Source organism: Equus przewalskii, chromosome 29, assembly GCF_037783145.1.
Source record: "Equus przewalskii isolate Varuska chromosome 29, EquPr2, whole genome shotgun sequence".
NCBI lineage: Eukaryota > Metazoa > Chordata > Mammalia > Perissodactyla > Equidae > Equus > Equus przewalskii.
This window is the reverse complement of record NC_091859.1, coordinates 23999573-24023256: the sequence shown is the minus strand read 5'-3', so window position 1 is coordinate 24023256 and position 23684 is coordinate 23999573. Positions and strand designations below refer to the sequence as shown.

At 39.0% G+C, this 23684-nt stretch overlaps 1 protein-coding gene across 44 annotated transcripts in view; it reads left to right on the top strand.

The window, feature by feature from the left end:
- Positions 1 to 23684, top strand: part of ANKS1B (ankyrin repeat and sterile alpha motif domain containing 1B) — a 1029975-nt gene that overhangs the window by 745576 nt on the left and 260715 nt on the right. For all 44 annotated transcript variants that reach the window (XR_011534653.1, XR_011534657.1, XR_011534652.1 and 41 more), the window contains one exon: positions 11480 to 11632. Coding sequence is in view for 33 of the 44 variants with exons in the window: in XM_070599947.1 (XP_070456048.1) it covers positions 11480 to 11632 (153 nt within the window). In the remaining 11 variants the exon portion in view is untranslated. The remainder of the gene's footprint in view (positions 1 to 11479; positions 11633 to 23684) is intronic.

Genomic DNA, 23684 nt, shown 5'->3' with positions numbered 1-23684 from the left:
AAAGTCATATCAGGGAGTCTGAGAGTACAGAGTACATCCAGGTGGGAAAAGAGAAGGCACAGTCCACTGCAGCTTCATAGGCAAGTTTAAGTAGCTGAGCCTGGTATATCAGGGCTGTTGCGCCAGGAGGTTTACATAAATGATAGGTTTGTGTGTTTTTATCCAGGGAGTGGCATGCCACACTAATGGCTGTCCTTGCCCCCATGAGGACCCTTACCAGTACTTTACATAAAAGAATCCCACTCTGAACCCTCATACACTGTTGGTGGGAATGCAAACTGGTGCAGCCACTATGGAAAACAGTATGGAGATTCCTCAAAAAGTTAAGAATAGAAATACCTTATGACCCAGCCATCCCACTGCTGGGTATCTATCCTAAGAACCTGAAGTCAGCAATTCCAAAAGTTCCATGCACCCCTATGTTCATTGCAGCATTATTCACAATAGCCAAGTCATGGAACCAACCTAAGTGCCCAGCAACTGATGATTGGGTAAAGAAGATGTGGTATATATATACAATGGAATACTACTCAGCCATAAAAAAGGACAAAGTCGTCCCATTCACGACAACATGGATAGACCTTGAGGGTATTATGTTGAGTGAAATAAGCCAGACAGAGAAAGACGAACTCTGTATGACTCCACTCATAGATGGTAGTTAACATATGAACAAAGAGAACTGATCGGTGGTTGCCAGAGGAAAGGGGGGTGGGGGGAGGGCACTAGGGGTGAAGTGGTGTACCTACAACATGACTAATAATGATGTACAACTGTAATTTCACAAGGATGTTAACTTTCATAACCTTAATAAAAAAAAATTTTTTTTAAATAAAGAATCCCGCTCTCACCAAGTCCAGCCAGATAGCTTCTGGGCCCTTACAACTGTTTTAACACAAAGATTAACCCCAAAGTTAACTCCAACTATGAGTCTCAACACTATAATTTCCAAGAAAGGCAAGCAAAATCCCCAAAGCAAGAAGCAAGCCATTGTAGGGGAGGAGGACGTTTCCTCTCCCCAAATGTGGGTTCATCTGGCTGGAGAACGAATTAAATTCACATGAGACAGAATAGCAAGAGAAAATTAAACAAAGCTTTATGAGGAACCATGGCCCGGGGCCTTTCTTCCCGAAGGAAGAAAGGGCACCGAAGAAGTTGGGTACACATAGTTGTTATATACCCCCAAACGGGGTGTTTCACATGTGACTGAAACGTCCCTCCCACAATAGTCGCAAGATTGCCCTGTTGGCACAGTGCTTGATGGACACAGCAGGTAATGGTCTGCTATCTCGGTGGGCGAAGCAGGAGGCAAGTCTACGTCTGGAGCTGGGCGGTCACAGGTGAGGGCAGCAGCAATCGGTTCCTAGCCTAAGGAAAGATGCTTAATCCTTAAGGAATGCCAAAGTTGGGAGGGGGAGGGAAGTCAGTTACAGGAGGTTACCAGACTAGCACAATAAAATGCAGATTTTAAGTCCTTGCCTTTGGCATTGATTAAGAGTTTTTAGAGAGAAGGTCATCTCCTTTCTTCTTCCTGGTACAGAGAGGGAGGCACCTTTTACAGATAGAGATTTACCTTACAAATGTAAACGTGTCCTAACAAAGGGCAAGTTCCATTCCTCAGAGCCTCCTTCCCTGTCCCAGTTTATCAAAAGCAATCAGCCTCAAGTAATCCTGATGCCAAAGAGACATATCTTGGGGTGGCCAATTCCAGGTCCCCACACCATCTACCCCACCTCAATTTCCACCATGCTCTTGGACTCATGCCTTTATATCTTACACCTTCCACAGCCCTGAGTCCTCATTTCTCACTCCTTTCCATGCCTTTTCCTTGTGCTTTCTAAAACCTTCATCTCCTTCCCTTCAAAAGAATAGTTTACATTGCACTTTCTACTTCCTCATCTCTGACTCACACCTCAGCCCAGCACAGCCTCACTTCTGGGCTCTTCCCAGTAAGGACCTAGTGACCTATTTGCCAGATGCCATGAACTCTTTTCATTCCTCATCTTAGTAGACCTCTCTGTAGCATTCCATCACTGCTGACCACACCCTCCTTGAAACTCAATTTCCCCCACTTCTCGTCTTGTCTTGGCCATTCCTGTTTTGGTCTCCTAAGAGTAATTCTTATCTTTCACTTTGAAAGTGTTGATTTGTCCTCAGGCCACTTTTCCTCTCACACTACATACCCTCTGCAGGCTCGTCCATGCATGATTTCAGCTCCCACCCGTAAAAATAACTGAGGTTGATTGAGTGCTTCTGTGGGCCAAGTACTGTGCTAAACTCTCCTTGCATTATTTCACTGAATACCTGTGACAACCCTCAGAGGTAGATATTCTTTTTATCTCTCACATTACTAATTGGAAAACAGATGCTTAGGAAGGTTGAGCAGTTTGCTCAAGGTCATACAGCTAATAAATGGAGGAACCAAGACTCCCACCTAATAATGCCCAAAGTTATGTGTTTCCTCAGACTTCTCCCTCAAATTAAAGCACTATTCAACAGCATCTTTAATTTCTCATATCTCAAAATTATTTGTTTCATCTCAGTCTATTTTCTTTTCTTTCTCTGCTAGTAAGAGCACCATGTACCCAGATATCAAAGCTAGAAACTTGAGATTTTCCTACATTTCCCCCTTTTTATCCCTTGCATAGTTGTCACAAAGGGATGGAGGTGTGATTGACAGAAAGATGCCAACTAAAGCAGTTAAAGGAAATGAAGTTTCTTTTAATGGCAACGGATGTGAAAATTTATGGCTTCACAAAACGAGAGACAATGCAATGTACTGTCAAATGAAAGTACAGGCTCCCTTAAATGTTCCACATGAAATTACCTTATTTTCACTTCTCTTTGTATTAGAGGAAAGGCTAAGCTGCTAAAACTGAGACCTCCATAATATAGTGGTTTAAAGAATAGAACATTTATTTCTCCCACGTAACAGTCTTAAAGTGAGCAGTCCAGGTTTGCAAGTTGGCTCTGCTCTGTGCAATTCTGGAAAGACCCAGCACCTTCCATCTGTCATCTTCTAAAGCACTGCTACTCAAAGTAAGGTCCACAGACTGATGACATTAACATCGCCAGGAAGCTTATTAGAAATGCAGAATCTCACATTCACCCTCCAACCTGTTGAATTAGAATATGCATGTCAATCAGATTTCCCACATGATTCTTATGTACATTAAGGTTTAAGAAACATTTCCCAAACTCTAGGGCGTTATTTTGCCTGTGTGGTCAAAGCTGGACTGCAGGCACTGTGTTCCAGTTCATGGGAAGATAAAAAAAAAAAAAAAGAAAAAGCAATTCTAGAGCAAGAAACCTACCTTTTAGGTTGAAGGTGTCAACCTACAAAAACAGAAACCAGTTTAAGAGGCATAGCATTTATTTGGGATCAAAGAATTGCATTCTAGGGAGCACAGATTTAGGTAGAAATCCAAATAGCGTCCTAGTAGGGAGTAAAAGTCAGGGGCTTTTAAAGGCAAAGAAGGGAGGTTTGTATTACAAAGAATTTTAATTGGCGTTGAAGGCAGTAGCTAGTCTTAACTAAACATAGCTTGACTATTGATTCCATCTTCAGAAAGTCCACAATCATCAGTCTTTGTGATCAGGATGTCCGTTCTCCTTCTGACTTCTCAAACAATTGCTTGTAAAACAATTGCCATTTTGGCATAGTCCAAGGTTTGGCCGAGGCCAAGGTTCAAGACAGCAAGGCAGTTTCTCTGGAAAGCCAGCTCCGGTTCCATTTTAAAATGGCTCCACTGAAGTCAGTTTTGACAGAGGTGACCCGGAAGTTACATGCAGCACTTTCATTACTGTCCCATAGGCTCAAATGTATTCTCTTAGAAGCAAGCAGAAGAGAAGCAGCTGTATCTTATTTCTAGTTGGGCAGACACAAGCTCAGTTTAAGCCCCATTACTATAAAAGAAGAGACAATAGTTTTTGGTGAACAACAATGGGTCTCTGTTTCAATTTTGTAACACTCTTCAGACATAAAAATATCTAATCTGTTACTGACATTTTAGTTTTCCTTATTCTCTTGATCTAATTACCATGCCAATATCATAATACTGGCTAAATAATTTTTTGCATTGAGAACTATTTTTTATTTAATCCTAAATCTATTAAAATGTAATATCATCTTTCCTTCTTTTTATTTCTTTTTCCTGTTTGTATTGCCTTTCTCTTGCTATACCTTGTGTTTTGTGGCTCCATCACTTATAAGGTATCATCCTTGTCTAAACAGACAAAGGTGGTTTCAGACAGAAAGAAAAAATGACAGACAATACAGACATGTCCATACATATACAACAAACCCAGAATATTTCAAATAAAATTGAGAAATTAAGAGAAAATAAAACCATAGTGATCATGTAATCTTACAAAAACCTTCTAGATCAGTGGTTTTCAAACATTTCTTTTTAAAGCAGAGAAAGCTTTTCTTTCTCTTCTTACCTATATAAAATATGGCTTACTCTGGTTGAAGTAGACTAGGCAGTCTCAGAGCCTGCGCTGTTCAGCTGCCCCATATTGGCCCTCTTGAAGCTCAAGGATTCCTCAGAGCATTGTCCTAGGGTCAATGATTTCTGCCTACGATGTCACCTGTGACGTTCACAGTGTGCCCTCTCGAAGCCAGGTTTGCTTTAAGAGGCTCCCAAAGGAAAGTCAATGCACATTTAGGTGGAATAACAAAACACCAAGAGCAATAAGGAAGGTGTTTGGTAAAACGTTTCCCTATATCTAAATTTTCTTGAAACTGAAGCTTCCTTCACTGCTATCTCCGATTTCTGTCCCAGCTTAGGTTTTCCTCAGAGTTTGAGATTCAACTGGTTGAATCCAATTGCCTTGTTGTGAACCTCTGTTATGAACCTCACACTCTTAAGAGAGTGCTGCCTGCCCACCACTCTCCCTATCAGATTGCAGACTGTACCTGACTCCCTTTCATGCTTAGCAGTGCTGGGGCATGGCAGCCCCTGGAGCTGTCTCTGTCTAGCCCTGTCCTGCCAGATGTTCCTGCTGGAGAAAGAGTTTCATCATCGCTAATTTGAAAGAGCAGTCACAGTTCTCCTTGTCGGTGCCGCTGATGACTCATTAAAGAAGTGTGGGTGCCATCTGATCTTTAGCCTAAATATCACATCAATTATTATTATCTTTTTTAGTTTTGCCTTTGGGCTTCTTTTCTCTTTACTGCATAAATAAATCTGACACTAATTTGATATTAATTTACAAACTATAGAATTATAAGATTTAGGAATTATAAAGGAACTTTGAGATCGTTGGTCCAATACCTTCATTTTATAAATGACAACAATGAAGCTTAGAGAGGTGAAGTAACTTGTCTGTAGTTACACAGCTAGTCAATAGTAGAGTCACTGGGGTCCTGAAACAAAGCCCAGTGCGTTTTGTAATACAGCATTCTACCTGCAGTTGGTTCTTGGCATGTAATAGTTTTAAGTAGCTGTAAACATTAATGTCAGGCCATAAAAATTTCCCTCATTTTCATAATATGTAGTACAAAATACAAATCTCCCTCACAAATGGATGCCATGCTACTAAAATTAATTTTCATTTTATCTTCCTGTGTTTATTAAATCACTTAATTTAATAAACATTTAGCAAATGCCTGTCATGTGTGAGACACTCTGCTGGGTACATAGAGACTACAAAGATGGCTAAGAGCTTGTTTTCTTCACCGAGAGGTTGGCAGTCTAATGAAGAGGATAGATACTCACATCTCTAACTGTAAGAGAAAGCAGACTTTAGTAGAGCTATAATAGAATTAAATGCAAATTACTACAGAAATCTAGTGGAAGGTATGATTAATTTTGACTTGGGAGTAAGGGTAGCATTGGAGAAGACTTCACAGAAAAGGTAATATTTAAACAAGACCTTTTAAGAATGGGTAGAATTTCAACAGGAGAACAGGGAAAAACAGCATTCCTGGCAGAGGGAATAGCCTGAGCAAAGGTGTGGAGGTATACTGGTTATACAATGGATTATGCCCCAACAATCATAGTCATAAAATGAAGAACTGCTTAGTTTAGGATTAGTAAAGATGCAATACATGGATGTTTACTAGATGACAGTCAGATAGCTTGGGAAGGAAGTTGATATTAGTTTAGCATCCCTAGTCTTTCTCAGTCTCATGGAGATGCATTTGCCAATGGATTCATAAATTTAAAAGTTTGGATAATTTTTTGCGTCAACTTGGCTAGACCACAGTATCCAGATATTTGGTCAAACACCAGTCTAGATGTCACTGTGAGGGTGTTTTTTAGATGAAATTAACATTTAAATCAGTAAATTTTGAGTAAAGCAGATTATGCTCCATAATGTAGATGGATTTCATCCAATCAGTTGAAGGCCTTAAGAGAGAAAGACCTGGGTCTTCCAAAGAAGAAGAGAATTCTTCCTCTAGATTGCCTGCAGGCTTCAGCTGCAACATCAGTTCTTCCCTGGGTCTCCAGCCTGCCAGCCCACCCTGCAGACTTAGGACTTGCCAGTTTTCAGACTTCTGCATATGTGTATAGACATCCTACTGGTTCTGTTTCTCTGGAGAACCCTAGCTAATACAAATACCAAGAGTTTTGAAATAAAGAATGACTCTATTAGTCAGTTTTCTCCTATATGTCAACATTTCAGTGGTTTACAGCAACAAAAAATATACCTGTTTATTTTTCTTTCTCATCAGTCTGTGGGTCAGTTGTGGTTCGGCTAACTTCAGCTGGACTTGCCTGAGCTCCATTGAGCTAGAGCAGACTCCAAGCTTTGGGTTAGATTTAGGTTTGCTCCACATGTCTTCATCTTTCTCCTAGGAGCAGCAGTTATACAACTACTCAGCACTTGTTATTCTTGTAATGCAGTATGAGAACACAGAAGAATGAGTAGATCATAGAAGCACAGAGGCCTCATCTATAAACCACCACACTAAAAATTCTACCTGCTCCATTGACCAAGCAAGTGCATGGCTAACGTCCATGAGATGGAGAAGTAACACCAGCCATAGTGGGATACAATGCAGATCCCTTGGCAAAGGGCACAGAGGCATAATTCTAATACAGGAAGAGAGTAAAGAATTAGGAACAACAATTCAATCTACTTGAGTGGCCTAGTTAGATATACTTCTGAAAAATAACTGTCAACTGGGGGAAGAGGGAATATAAAGAGGTTATCAGATATAAACCCTTTCTAAAACAAGATGGAAAAGGAAGGAAGCAAGAGAAGGAGGGAGGGATGAGAGAAGAAAAGAGAATTTTGAGTGGAAGTTGTAAAGATTAGCTGCCAAAGGACTAAATATTATGCAATTTCAAAATAAGAATAGGAGTAATGTAGGGCAGTAGTATGTCGGGGGAACTAAGAATTATTGAAGAGCTCTTATATTCAAAACACTGTGCTGGGCAATTTACATACCCTATATAATGTGATCTTTACAACAACACTTAAGATAGATTTGTTCTCAGATAGTAAAGTTCATTTTGAAAGAAAGGAACTGAATTGAGAGACATTTTGGAAATCAAGTTTATAAGACTTGTTGGACTAATTAGATATGATGGTAAAATAGAAAGATGAAAATCAGATTACTCCTAAGATCTACTTGGACAATGGTGTGATGCTTCTGCATTAAGTGAGATGGGAAACAGAGGGAGGGCCAGTTTGCAAGCGGGACGAGATAGATTTCTGACTTGCATTGGTGATAGCTATAGGACATCTATGTGAGATATCCTACAAATAGTTGTAAATTTGTATCTTAGAGCTCATACAGGAGAAGCCAGTTCTGGAGAAACACTCCAGAAATAAAAACAAAAGTGCCACGGTTGGGGTTGGTTGGGTTTGTGAGTTTTTTATCTTATTTTATTTTACCTTTTTTTTTTATTTCTCCCCAAAGCCCCCCAGTACATAGTTGTATATTCTAGTTGTAGATCCTTCTAGTGTGCTATGTGGGATGCTGCCTCAGTATGGCTTGATGAGTGGTGCTAGGTCCGTGCCCAGGATCCCAACCAGCAAAACCCTGGGCTGTTGAAGTGGAGCGCATGACGTTAACCACTTGGCTATGGGGCCAGCCCCGACAAAAGCACTGTAAGCATTGAAAATGCTGTCAGCAAAGATACAAATGTGTCTTCCACACACAATTCATTTTCATGAAAGGGCTAGCAATTTAACGTACGGTTTAGATATACACGTGTCTAAACATATGTGTTAGGGTACACAGAGCAGAGTAGTGTGAGTTTAGGTTGAAAAGATAAGTTTATACCTGATCTCACTTGTCCTAGAATGCTGGCATAGGACATTTGGGCTTTTATCAAAAAGGAGATACTATATGTTTTTGTGCAAGGGTTGACTTAAGAGACTGACTTTTTGGAAGACTGATGTAGCAGCATGATATAAGCTGGACCAAAGGTGGGAAGCCAAATGGAAGGCTGTTGCTTTAGCTTTTGTAAGCTCCAACAAGAACCTAAACAGGGTAATGGCAGTAGGAACAGAAATGAAGGAACAGAGGGAAGAACTACTTTGAAAGAAATTATTGTGCAGCACAGTAACCATTCTGCATATCGTTAAATACGTGTCAAGTTAATTTTGTAACTTCATTTAGTGCTAATGGTTTCTCTCTTCAGGTATGCAGAGCCTTCATAATTTATTGGTCATCTGTTTGCATATTTTTAAATTAAGAGTTATAATTTCCATGAGGGAGAGACTATGACTATTTTGTTCTCTACTATTCCACAACATTCATTGGAATAGGCATTGACTAAATATTTATTGAATGAGTGGCTGGATGAATCTGCCCCTGCACACATCAATGTACCCATTTCCAGGTTCCCTTCACTCTGTCCCCTGTCTCTCGTTCTCCCACCAAATATTTCCCTCCCTCTCACCTCCTTAAGGTTGGTCTGGGAGAGCTTGCCTCACAGGAGTGAACAGATAACTGAGCAGTCTGCATTCAGTGAGGTAGTGATATGGACAATCTTGCCTTCAACAAGCTCAGCTGTTTCCCTCTTTACTATTTTTTAATGTTATCTCAGACATACCCAATAACTTTCCAGTCATGTAAAATATTGAAAACTCACTTCCAATCCATTTAAGCCTCCATTTTTATTTCCTTTGCCCCCCTCCAAGTTTAGGATTCCCCCAAGGGACTGGTACCTCTCTCTCTTTTCTGATTCTAAATTCCCGGGTGCTGAGGCAAGAAGGAGGAACTTGGGGGAAAGGCAAACTTCTTTATACTTACCTGAGTTTGCTTGGCAGAACTCTGATGGTTATCCCCACCACTGCTCATTGGCTACTACTGATCATCAACAACCTCTGTATGGCAAGTGGCCACTGATTGCCCTCTCAAAGGAGTGGTGTGTGAGTGCTTGGGGTGATCTATAGGGACCCCACTGCCCAGTTTTCTGGTATGGGACATCTGACTCTAACCTGACTTGATTCATCAAGACTCCCTAAGCTTTTCCCCAGTGTTCACTGCTGGGGTGGTCAACTTCTTGGATGGCTAAAAGCAAGACCTCCCTGCCAGGCTGTTAATTTTGACTCCAATGAACCTCTCTTCCTTCTTTCTCTTCCTCCAGTTATTTCCTTAAGTCAACTGGGACAGCGAGGGAGTTTCCTGGAGCTGGGGTGATTGTTCAGGGTAGCAGAGTTGGTTCAATCACTTCTAAATAAGTGCTAAAGAATGCACCTAGCCCAAATATTTTCATAACTCTCTATAAAGTATGAAGGTACTTAATAACTTTCAACCTCTGCTTTGCATCGTTGCCTCCAATTTTACACACATATAACATCTGGTTATTTGGGAATGCCACCAAACTTCATTTTGCAAACCCTGAGTTTTCATTTACATTTGTAGCTACTGTGTAATAAACACCTTCTTAAGTGTTATGTGAACAAACATTTAATGAGTAGCTGAAGTGGGTCAATCAATGTAAAAGTGAAATACAGAAGTCTAATGCAGTGCAGACTCTAATGCAAATAATGAATTACACTACAACTTTAAAGTAGAGGACATTTAAACCTCAAAATGGAATATAGGTTGGGAAGTGGAACAATGGGAAAGAGGAAGGGAGGAAAAGTAACTTAAAAATGAAGGAGTGGGGCCAGCCCAGTGCCATAGTGGTTGAGTTCATACACTCTGCTTGGGTGGCCTGGTGTTCACACGTTCAGATCCCAGGCATGGACCTACATACTGCTTATCAAGCCATGCTGTGGCGGCATCCTACATACAAAATAGAGGAAGATTGCCACAGATGTTAGCTCAGCAATAATCTTCCTCCAGCAAAAAGAGGAAGACTGGCAACAGATGGTAGCTCAGGGCCAATCTTCCTCATCAAAAAAAAAAAAGAAGAAGAAGGAGTAAGGAGAATCTCAAAAGTGAGAACTCTGCATAGTGACAGAAAGTCTAAAATGTTTAAGATTAAAATCTGAATCCCTGGCACGCAGACTAATCTTTTCTCTGTTCACAAGTCAGAATCATATAGATTTCCATTAATATTTATCTCTTTGAATCTGAGTGCAGAGGAAGATCTATGTTGTATTTTGCCCAGTTTTTGCTGTTCCCATCATGAATTTCACTGAAGGATCACATCAGGTTGATGAGGTGCCAACTGTCCTTAATAACTGAAGTATTAGACCTATGGTATGGCATGCAAAGCAGCACAAATCTTAGCAGCGAGTTACTTCAAAAACCAAGAATCACAAATTCAACTAAAATTTCAAATAAAAGCTACAGGACTAGAATAATCCATACAAAATTTTAAACCCAGAAGTTTCTCTTGCTTAAATTACTTTCACACTCTAATTTAAACTCAGAAACATTATGTTGCTGTCACACTTCTTTGTTCTCCTAAATTTAAAAAAAAAAAACTCTGTATATAGCTGACAAAAAATAGGAACCTGTCTGCCAGCAAGTTCTCTCTTCATGTCTAACATACTGTAGAGTCTATGCAGCACACATGGCCTCTAAGCAGCCCAAAGCCTCTTCTTTACTGGCTCTCCACAGAGAGATGTTTCTCCAGCATGTTTGCGCTACCTACGGTACATGTCTTGCATAAGCATGAATTCCTTTGGATGTTTAAGTCATGCAGTATTTTCACATGCTTTGATGTTGTGCATATGAGAATTATCATCTACATTTTGGGAGTGCAGTTCCTTGTGCCTTCAGCATTGAGTTCAATACTGCTCGCCTGCCATCATTTTAAATTCCATTCAACAGAATGCCAATAATGCCTATAACAGAAGTTTGACACATTTAGTTCTCTCAAATATGGAGTTGATTTAGCAGCTAAATTGGAAATTTCTGGGTGCAGTTTTGGAAACTAATTCAGCGTGAAAATTATTAATGCTTTAGAATTGTGCATGAAGCATTTTGGTTGCCCTTATTTTCTTGTCCAGAAAGATCTTTTGTTTCACACCAGATGAATTTCCAAGGAGCAAGATGCATTCTGTTGTTGGAACACAAAGCAAACAGTTTAAATTAATCCTAATGTGATTTTCCTAATTACAGATGAGACCCATTGGCCATGATGGCTACCATCCCACCTCTGTCGCTGAGTGGCTGGATTCCATTGAACTAGGTGACTACACCAAAGCCTTTCTAATTAATGGCTACACATCGATGGACCTGTTGAAAAAAATCTGGGAGGTTGAACTTATTAATGTAAGTTGGTCTCTTAAAGACGTCTTAGCCATTCAACCCTTGGTAAATGAAAGTCCTATTATAGGTGGGTAATTTTTTCTTTCTTTGTAACTGCTTGGATATGCAAGGATTTGCAGATATGCCTTCTGTTTTAAATATATATCTCTCTTGGTTCCTAGTCAACCCCGCAGTCACTGTCTTTTGAAGTTTTGACGTGGAGAACTAAGAGGACTCTCAGGGTGTTTTGCATTATCTAAGAAAATCTTCCAAACATTTTTGGGTTTTCCATTTTAGGAAATTCTGTCAATTTAGGATATGAGCATGATAACAGAGTCTTATTCTGATCTTTGCTTCTATTCATTGTTAAAGATTAAAGTTATCTTTTTTAGTATTCTATCTCTATTATGTTTCCTGTCTCCATTCCTTAACTGCATATACAAACCCCATACTTGAAGAGACTGTTTTTGTTCTTATTAAATAGGCTGCTGTAATATAAAAATGTTCTTTTCCAGAGTTTATATCTAATCTTAAATTGTCTCTGTTTTATTCATATACTTGGCATAGATTTTCTATAAAAACTGGCCCACATATTTTGCCATGTATTCAAGCCCAAAGAGATCAACTAAATCTGCATAAATCATTTTGTTACTGATAATTTTCTAATTTCACTTTTACTACTATTTTATTTCTAATGGCATAAAGGAATGAAAGAGATGAAAAGACAGTGTTTACTGATCATGCCTTCATATTATATTTGGTATCATGAACATTTCTTTTCAAAAGTGAGTAAGAAATCATTTAATCTTTTAGACAGTTTCTTAGATTTAAGTTTTATATTCTAATAACTGGGAAAAAAAAGTATTCATAAACTGAAAGATAAAGCAAATAGATTTCTGCTGGTTCAACAGTGCTCTGTCCTATTCCTTATGGAATTTTGTCTCCAAAAGTCCCGTCTCTACATATTACATGTCGTTAATTATTTTAAATGATGCTTATTAGTAGTAAGTAATTATTCTTTGCTTTTAAAATTCTGTCTTAAAAATAATATATTTTATGGAACATCTCATAAAAACTTTGCTTTAAAAATCACTTTAAATGGACAAATTCTTGGCTCCTTCTTCTAATTTGCCGTCAGCTACTCTTAGCTTTCTGTCCTATCCCCTCACAAAAGCTATCACTATTTCAGAAGAAACTCACTGTCTGACTAACAGCCTCTGATTAATTTTGTTCTTGGTCTGTGTGGCAATGGAACTACTTGGAACTGTATTGCTTTTCGGTTGCATCGGAGATTTCAGTTCTCCACTGAGGACTCGACACTCATCTCATGGCTACTCTTAGCCATTTGCTAAAGGTGTACTTTCCACAGATAAACAAACATGCTTCCAATTAAGTTGCATTCTGGTCAATGATATAACTTGACAAATATCTCTATGTAACGTCTTCTAAATAATATTGCTCCCCACTGAAGAACAAACTTGATGGGTAGCACATGAGTCACTCACCTAACTGGCATTAGCAGTAATCCCTCATTGAAAAGAACGGATTCCAATCGAACTCCATTATAAAATGTTTTCATAGAAGCAGGACTATATGTCTCAAAATCCAAATGCTGGGGCTGGTGGTTAAGGTGTGGGCTTGGACCCACCCTTTCCCCAGTGCTGCCAGTACCAGCAGCCGAGAGATCCCTGTTCAGTCACTGTGGCTGGACCTTGTGGATGGCTGCAGTGACTGCAGGGACGGTGATGCCAGAAGGCCTCAGCTTTACTGCTGGGGCTCAGGGACTGAACCACCCCCACCCACAGGGCCATCCAGCCTTGAGCTGGGACAGAAGGATAGCCTTTTCCACTCATGCTGACTCTTTAAGCATTTTTCCTTTAGCTACATTTGTTATCATACACTCTGACTTCAATCTGGAGAGAAGTGCCTGTCACGAGCATTGTATCAGAATTGGAAAACATAGTCACTGTGTTTTAGACCCTGAGGCCAAATTCCTCTGGCCTGGAGTACAACATCTATATGTAACACCAACCTGGTATATTTTCCTTAAAGTAAACTGAGGATTTAAAGTGCCTTGTGACGTCTTTACGAGCAAGTTCATACTCTGCATGAGGAGGCTTTGCAGGTCATTTAACTCCGCACATATATTTATTGTAGACAAAAACTGATCTTTACCTTTAGACTTGGAAATCAGACAACAAAATTTTTATGCCCACTAGAGCTGCTACAAGAGAAGTTCATTTGATGGTTTAGAGTTGCTGGGTTTTAAAATGAGAGAAAGGCACAATGTGTGCCTTCTGGCTTACAAAACATTTGACTGGTCTCAAGTTTAAGTTTTTATTTATCCTAACTAATGAGGGAGGGTACCCAAATATAAGATCACCTCATATATAATCTATGGGCCTACTAATTCTATATTGAGTCCACATAATTTACTGTTTTCTAGCCGGAAGGGAAAGTCAAGTCACCTTGATTTAGAGCAAAGCTTTCTAGGGAAATTCACATCCTGAATCTTTGTAACCAGCGGCTAGTTTTAAGGAAACCAAATGGCTCCAATAACTGCTGTTTTACATAAAGTGAAGAGAGAAGTGCGAGTGTAGGCTGTCTTCCATACAGAGGTCTGCTGGTGGAGGGGAGGAGAACAGAGGGTGAGGAGGCTGACTGCTGATATGGTTACAAATAACTTCAGCATCCTAAATAGTATTGATTAAGCCTCCAATTTCACCTGGAATTACATCTGCTACTAGATAAGTAGTAATACATTCTCAGTGAGTATAATGAGTTTATTCAAAGAATTTTCATGAGGAAATGAAAACTATGCAAAGTTGTGACTTCAAAGTACAGATACATGTGAAATTATAATCTTTCAGAAAGTCCCCAAAGAGCTTTTTCTTTTTGGAGTGTATTATTGCCTTTGAAAAACAAGATTACTTGAATAACCTAGTAAGGGTTTTGGTCACAAAGCTACCCAAAGTGTAGGGGTGAGGAAGAGTAGTGAAAACCTCATATCTTAATATCAGTGTTGTCAGCAGTGGAAATCAAGCAAAGGGGAACTCTTAAGACATCAGCTATTGCCAATTTTAGAGGCCCATGTGTGTCTAGACTTGCAGAATGAAGCATAAGCCAATAATTGTTCCCTTTATTTCCTAATCTGTGCTTCATATTCAGATGCTGATGTTTTATCAATAGCTCTATTTTGCCTCTGTGTCTGCCACTGTCATTAATAACATCATTAATACTACTTTCACTTTTGCATTGATGTTTAGTGTTAAGATGTGAATATCTTGGGAGAGATTGTCAGGCAAATTGTTCCCTCTGCAGAAGCTAACTGGATAAACCTCTCCCTTGAATTATAGTCCCCTCCAAAGGCTGGTTAAGAGAATTAAAGACTAATTAATAGTGCATACGTACATAAACGTTTTTAACTCAGAAGGTTACTCAGGCCTTGCATTTGGTATTATCAAGTTTGCACAACAGTTCCTACTGCTGTTGACAACCTCAACAGTCCTGCATGGGAGAAATGTTAGATAAAAGGGCTGTGTATTTTATGCATGAAATATCTAATGGATAATTATGAAATCTCCATGCAATTATCCATTTTCTAGACAAAAAAGTTTTGCAATTATGAAAACAATGCTACTTTACTGTATTTACTACTGTGTACCTACCAAGAAGATTTTGGTAAGACCAAATAAATTTGAACCCTGTCCAATTTATTAATTTTTGAATCTCAGTGTAGAACATATTAATTTCTTCCCATTGACTTTACCATTAATTACCAAGGAAATAAATCTAGCCAAGGCTTATGATATCCTACAGTGTTGATAATAATAAAAGTACCTATTGAATGAACAAAATAAAATTCAGGCTTCAGTGCATTCTTAAATCTCTGCTCACAGTACAAGAATAGCTTTAAAAATCTAACTACAGTGGTTGGTTGTGTTTTAAATACCTTTGGGTAGAAACAAATAAAATAACTAAGGTAGCAATACCCGTATGTGTCGCATGAAAATCAATGGGACTTATTTTTCTAACAGTAAATTGATTAGATCATTTGCTTCTTGCCTAATTAAGATTGAAACTATACTTATATTATTCTTTTGTTTAGGACTGTCAGATTTCTTTTTATTTTTTCTTCTGCAATATTGTTGATTTAATTTCTAATTTTATGAGGAAATTCTGTGAATATCTAATCACTTAGAGGTGTACTGAGAAATATTAAAAGGAAACATTCTAATTTTGTTTTAAATCTTTAACAGTGTGAATTTATGCTGCAGGTTAGTCCTATCAGTATCAAATTTAACTCATTCCTGGCTTTGATGTTTTTATTTCATTGTCAGCATTATAAACTCACACTCCTATCTACTCTACTCTCATTGTTATAATTGCAATTAAATTTATTCCTTAGAAGTCTTTTTTGCATTGTGTATGTGAGTGTGAGTGTGTGTGTGTGTGTGTGTGTGTGTGTGTGTGTACATATTGGATAAAGGCAAATGGTAACATACTCCCAACCAAGAAGAATAATCAGTAAAATTCACAAATTGCAGGGGAGGAATAGAGAGGATGAATGTTATAATTCCATCTCCAAACCAATTATTTTAAGTAAAAGGTTATGCCTTCACTATAGGACATTAATAAATGAGAGAAATATTCATATTACCACACCAGGAAGGCTATATCAGTCAACACTTCAAATATTAACAACTTTAATCAAAGCTGAAGACTTTAACTAAATAACTAGATATGAGTATTCAAGTGTAGAGCAAACTTCATAAATTATCTGTGGGTTTAAGCATTTCGTTTATATCCATATACAGTATAGCTCTTCATAAGCCTTCAGGACAGCTCGATACAGCCTCTGAGCTTCAGACATCTTCAGGCTGGCATCAGATAAAGCCCCTGGACTCCCCCACCCCTACTCACTGCATCTAAACTGCAAGCACTTCTAGGGAGTCTCTTGAAGCTCCCCTCACTTGGCCCAAATTTTGGGAAAAGCACCCTTCCTCACATGAGATGGACAATTCTCTCCCAAATGAATACGCACTTTCTGGTGATTTTTAGACCTTTTACATATGGCGTGGAGGTTGGTGATGGCTAAGGCTGGCATTATTGAATCCACTATCTTTTAGCATATTTGGCATATCTGCATCTCTTATGCTGCTATCAACATTGGAGGCTTGTCCTAAATTGAGATAGAATTATACCACAATAAAATGCACCTAAATACTAAAACTTCATCGGTAGCAATATGGCTTTTCTTTTGGATTTAATGTGAATTTGCACTCTTGCAGTGCCACAGGGTCAATATTATGGAATAGGCATTATTAAAGTGTTGATATCAAATTAGTAAAGCACACAGACACACACACAGTGAAAGTAAACAAGGCATTTTGGACTGAAGACACAGTCTTGAGCACCCAGCAAGAAATGAACTTCATGGAGAACTGAAACTTTCTGATTTTAGCCATTTATGATCCATCTCTGTGCAAAAAGGAAAATCATGTTCTGATTATCTAGAAATTTCTACCTTCAAAAAAACGTTATTGTAGTGGCCATTTTTTTCCCCCACCCAGGTTTCATTCATTCATCTCCTAATTAAAATTAAAGCACTCCAGGGCCAGCCAGGTGGCACAGTCATTAAGTTCAAAAATTCTGATTCGGTGGTCTGGGGTTCACAGATTCGGATCCTGGGTGTGGACCTACATACCACTTGTCAAGCCATGCTGTGGCAAGCGTCTCACATATAAAGTAGAGGAAGATGGGCACGGATGTTAGCTCAGGGCCAGTCTTCCTCAGCAAAAAGAGGAAGATTGGTGGCAGATGTTAGCTCAGGGCTAATGTTCCTCAATAAATAAATAAATAAATAAAATGAGTTAGAAAAAAAAAATAATTAAGTTAAATTAAATTAAAGCACTCTAAATTTCCTCCGAAGAAGCCACCTCCACCCCTTTCCTATTTCATGCCTGAGCATATGACCCAGATCTAAGCCAAGCCTAGCATTCCAGCCTTCTCCACCTTGCCCCCACAATGGGCTACAGAGTATTCTTCATCAGGACCATTATTAATTATTCATAATTTGAGAGTCCAGTGCAAAACAAAAGTATAGGGCCCCTTGTTCGAACCTTATTTAAAATTTTAAGACAATGATAGCAAAACATTAAACCAAGCCCAGCGCCCTTTAAAGTGTAGGACCTTATGCAACCACACGGGTCACACATCCATGAAGCCATCCTGTTCTTCATTCCTTTGCATATAGCCATATTTCCATCTGCTGTCATTTTCTTCTACTTGAAGGTCTTCCCTTACCTTTTTTATAATGTGGGCCTGCTGGTAGAAACACCATTTTGCCCTCATTTTTGAAAGCATTTTTGAAAGATAGTTTTGCTGGGAATAGAATTCTAGGGTATCAGTACTTTAAAGATGTTGATACAACATCCTCTCTTCTGCATTATTTCTGACAAGAAATCTGCTTTTATCTCTCTTTTCTTGTTTTTCGTTTCTTCTTGTTGTTCCTCTGTACACAGCATGTCTTTTTTCCCCATAGCTGCACTTAAGGCATTCTCTTTATCACTGTTTTTGAGCAATTTGACTATAATGTACCTGATGGCATTTCCTTCATGTTTCTTACATGTGAAGTTTCTTGAGCTTCTTAGATATGAGGTCTACAGTTTTTATCAAATGCAGAAAATTTTTGGTCATTATTTCTTTTTTCCCATGAAGTAATTTATTTCTTTCTTTTCTTTCAACTTTTCAAAACGTTTTTTTATAGAAGTATAACATGCATACAAAAGTCCATATATATCATAAGCATAGAGCTTAATAAATTTTCACAAAAAGAGTACACACATGCACCTAGCACCCAGGACAAGAAACAGAAAATTACTGGTACCCAAAAGGCCCCTTGTGGCCCCTTCCAGCCACTGGTCTTCCCAGGCCTCCCAAAGCAACTACCATCCTTACTTCTCATGGGAGAGTTCAGTTTGCTTGCTTTTGTACAGTATTTTCCTGCATGTAGCTTCTTTCATTTACATTATATTGCATGCAGTTGTAGGATTGTTCATTCTCTCTCACTGCTGTATAATATCCTCAACTTGTTTTTACAGCTTTATTCAGATATAATTCGCATGTCAGACAGTTCACTCATTTATAGTGTACAACTCAATCATTTTTAGTATAGTCACAGAGTTATACAACCATTACCACAGTCATTTATTTTTGTGGTCAAAACACAGAAAATTTACCATCTTAACCATTTTTAAGTGTACGGTACAGTAGTATTAACTATATGCACATTGTTGTGCAGCTAGATCTCTAGAACTTTATCATCTTGCAAAACTTAAACTTTTTATCCACTGAACAACTCCCCTTTTCCCCTCTCCATAGCCCCTTGAAAACACCATCATACTTTCTGTATCTAAGAGTTTGACTACTTTAGAAACCTCAAATGAGTGGAATCATGCAGTATTTGTCTTTTTGTGACTGGCTTATTTCACTTAGCATAATATCCTCAAAGTTCATCCACGTTGTAGCATATTACAGGATGTCCTCCTTTGTAAAGCTGAATAATATCCCATTGTGTGTATATACCACATTTCCTTTATCCATTTATCTGTTGATGGACATTTAGTTTGCTTCTACCTCTTGTCTACTCTGCATAATGCTGCAATGAGCATGGGTTTGCAAGTATCTCTTCAAGATCCTGTTTTTAATTCTTTTGGATATATGCCTAGAAGTGGGATTGCTGGATCATATGGTAATTCTATTTTTAATTTTTTGAGAATCCTCCGTACTGTTTTCCATATCAGCTGCACCATGGTCATCATTTCTTAAAATATTGTCTTTTGCCCCCTCCTTTTCTCTCTTCTCTTAGGAAACTCCAATCACATGTATATTAGGCCATTTGAAGTTGGGCCACAACTCACCAATGCTCTATCCATTTTTTTCAATATTTTTTCTCTCTGTGACTCATTTAAATAGTTTCTCTTGCTGTGTGTTCAAGTTTACTAATCTTTTCTGCTTGTAATATCTAATCTGCCATTATTACCATCCACGTATTTTTCATCTCAAAGATTATAGTTTCCATCTCCAGAGGTTAAACTTGAGTCTTTTTTATATTGTCCACAACTCTATTTAACATGCTTAATCTTTCCTCTAATTTGTTGGACATATGGAATGCAGTTATAATAACCGTTGTAATGCCCTTATCTTCTAATTCTAACATCTGTGTCAGTTTTGGGTCCATTTGGATTGATTGCTTTTTCTCATCATTGTTCTTGACATGCCTGATAATTTTTATCCTATACCAGACATTACGAATTTTACCTTGTTGGGTGCTGGATATTTATATTCCTATAAATATTGTTCTGAGACACAGACAAGCTCCTTGGATGCACTTTTATCCTTTCAGGTCTTGCTTTTTTTTTTTTTTTTTTTAGGACGATTAGCCCTGAGCTAACATCTGCCGCCAATCCTCCTCTTTTTGCTGAGGAAGACTGGCCCTGAGCTAACATCCGTGCCCGTCTTCCTCTACTTTATATGTGGGATGCCTGCCACAGCATGACCTTCTGAGCGGTGCCATGTCCACACCAGGATCCAAACCGGTGAAGCCCGGGCCGCTGAAGCGCAACGTGCGCACTTAACCACTGTGCCACGGGGCCAGCCCCTCAGGTCTTGCTTTTAAGATTTGTTAGGTGAGACCAGAGCATCATTTGCTCTATGGCTAATACTTCCACACTACCAAGGCGAGATGCTCCTGAGCACGCTAACAGTGCCCTGTGAATTTCATGGCGTTCTAGTCTGAATAGCACAGCCTATTATCAACCCTGTTTGAGTTCTAAGCACTGTTGTCACTCATCTTTTCAGGTGATTTTTTATCTGGCCTCAGTATCCTCATATGCGTGTGTTGATCAGTACTCTCTTCTCTCTGGTACTCGGCCCAGAAAACTCTAGCCACTTCGGTCCCCTTGGACTCTCAGCTCCATCTTCTCAGTTCAAAGAGTCTTCCAGGCTCCTTCTAGGTTCTCCCTCCCTGCACTGTGGCCTGGGAATTCTCTCAAGGTCATAAACGAGGGCAATTATAGGACTCTGTTTGTTTCTCATTTCTCAGGGATCAGTGTCCTTCATTGCCTCACATCCAATGTCTTGAAAACCAATGTTTCACATATTTTTTCTACATTTTCCGTTGTTTTAGGTGTGGGCAGAGGAGTAAATCCAATCCCTATTACTCCTTCTTGGCCAGAAGCCCAAGTCCATCTATTTATGTTAATCCCTGTAGGCTAGGGCCCCACACCTAAACAACTGAATCAAAATCTTTGGTGGTAGCATCTTGGCATCAGGAATTTTCTGAAAGCTCCCCAGGTGATTTTAATGTGCAGCCTGAGTTGAAAACCACTGCTATAATCAGTGGGGAGCCATTAAAAGGATTTTAATCAGGGAAATGACATGATCAGAAGCAGTAGGCAGGAGCCAGAAGCCGAGACACTTAAGAAGGAAGAGCTGACTGTGACGGAAGAGGAAGCTGAGTCAGCCGGTTCTGCTATACAGCTATTTCTAGCCATGAATATATTAGACATGACAGTAATAAAACCTGTATGCCTCCTCAGAACCTGAGGGTATCCCTGAATTGGATGATCATTAAATATGGAGTCAATTTTCACCATTGTGACCCCACATATCTGGAAGAAGGTAAATTATAGTCAGTATTCAAAGGAAGGCAAGGGCAAATATAATACATTTCAGAAGTGCTTTTCAATAGTGGATAAAATTGGTTCATTTTAACCCTTAAAAGGCTACGCCTTGGTTATGTGAAAAATTTACTTACTGTTTATAAAGTAAAGGGTATGACATATGGTATGTCAGTGTTTCAAATGCTCCCTCTCTTCTTTCTTCTTTATCTTGGAATCAGGTCACTTGACTTTGATTCCTACACCTGCCACTCAGTATATGACCTTAAAAAGTCACTTACTGACTCTGGGCTTCAGTTTATCATTTGTAAGTAGAGGATAATAATACCTGCCTTCCTGGCCTCATAGGTTTCCTGTGAGACCAAAATCACGTGAGAGCTTTTTATTATCCATCCCTTTCTCATCTCTCCGTATTTTGCTTTTCTTTGTCTCTATGTTTTCTTTCTCTCTTCCCCAGATCCCTCTCCCAGAGTTAGGCTGGGAGCTGGCTAGCTCCCTTGGAGCGTGCTTTCACAGCTTAGTTGCCATTTGCTTCTCACTCTTGGGACTCTCCCTTGAGAACACCGATAGCCCTGTGTAATATGCAGACTCTGGCCTCTAGGAATCCTGCTCAGCCTCTCTCTTGCCCTGTTCCCAGCTCCAACCCCTGTCTCCTGCCCTGGCTCTCAGCCTCCCACCTGGCCCAACAGGTATCATCATGCCCTACCAGCTCTGTCCAAACCCTCACTGCTTAGTCCTGCTCAAAATCTTTCCACTCCTGTTGTGGGTGAATGTGTAGCAACATTTACGATAAAGCTGCAGAGGGTCTTTCCCTTCCCCTCCTCTTTCTTTTTTTTTTTTTTTTTTTTTTTTTCGACTATGCTCAGGTACGGAATTGCTAATGTCTTTTTTCCCCAGCTGCAGAACATTGGCCCTTGCCTCTCAGCCATCCAGTTCTCTTTATTCTTGAAGCGAAAGGCCTGAGGGCAGAGCAGGGTAGTGGCTCAGAAGTTAGGGATGTACTCATTCTCAATTTATCATCCATAATCCCAAACCCTTCGAGAATCTATGCCAAGGTTTTGGCTTGATGATCCATAAGAGTGGGAACTTCTGTCTGCTTTTTGAAGTAGCTCAATATTTCTTTTACATTAAAACTACTGCTTTTAAATATGTAGTATCATTAATTATAATGAAGTCAGTTGAGTTTTTACTCTGAATTTTGTTCAGATTCCTAATATAGTATGAGGACTTTTTTCTTCAAGAACTCTTTTCTGGAGATATTTAGTGCACAGCCTGTTGCTAAGGAGACTCATTTGTGTTGCAGTTAAATAGGTAAATGCAGTAAACTGGCTCTGTGCTTCTAGGAGCTTTGAGAGGGGAAATATTCTAAAGAATTTTTCTGTAGTGTAGAAAATAAAAAAGGAAAAGGTCCTCCAAAAAGTGCAAACACAACACTTGTCATACTATCGTGATGGAGAAATGCTTTGGGTCTTCCTTGGGAGAAGATCTGAGATCAGACTGAGAAGATAACTTCTACTTTCGCAGATGAAAGGGAAGCCGAAGAGGTCTTTTTGTTAGAGGAAAACTATTAAGAATTTTGAAGCCTGACATTCGAGCTGCCATGGAAGAGAGTGACAATAAGTAAAGACTCAGAGTAAATCATAAAGGTTAACATTATCACCAAAGTAAGTATGTAAGATTAGTGTTAGAATCTACCCATTATGAAAATAATTCAAAGCGGGGGAGGAAAGAGATTAGGTAGGTGATTTTATAGTTTAGGATTTATTTCTCCTTTAAAGATATTTAAGGTTGATTTAGCATTTAAGTTTAGCTGTTTTACTAAAGCAGAAAGCCTGTTAAATTGGATATCTGTAGGCTCAAGTTATTTTTGAACTCAAGCAAAGAGCTGTTACCTTGAACCTCAGAGAGCATGTAAATTCCTTAGCGTTCAGACCTTATGTCTGGCACCCTGCTGCCACCTGGTGGCAGCATACCTAAAGTACAGGGCAAGTGACTAAATCATAAAACAATTTCTTAAATGAAGAAACTAACTGCAAAACAGAAATTATTCAGTGCCAGTTTTATATCAATCCCTGTTTCTAATATTAACAAAATAAAACATGAGCCAGGAGAGTTTTATTTTTGTAGACATCAGTCAAACACCACACACCTGAAACTGTTTAACAAAATAGGAAAAACCCTCTACTGTGCTTTCCACAAATTAGATTAATGTGGGATAACAGCCCCCTTTAAAATGTGTGTGTGTGTGTATTCTCTAGTAGAGTCTTTCTTAGTTTGGTATAAGTTGCTTTTTTGAAATTAGATTTCCTAAAACTTGAGTAAGATCATTATCTTTTTAAAAATTGTATTTCTTAGTAGCTGTGGGAAATGATATGATAAGTATCTTACAGTCC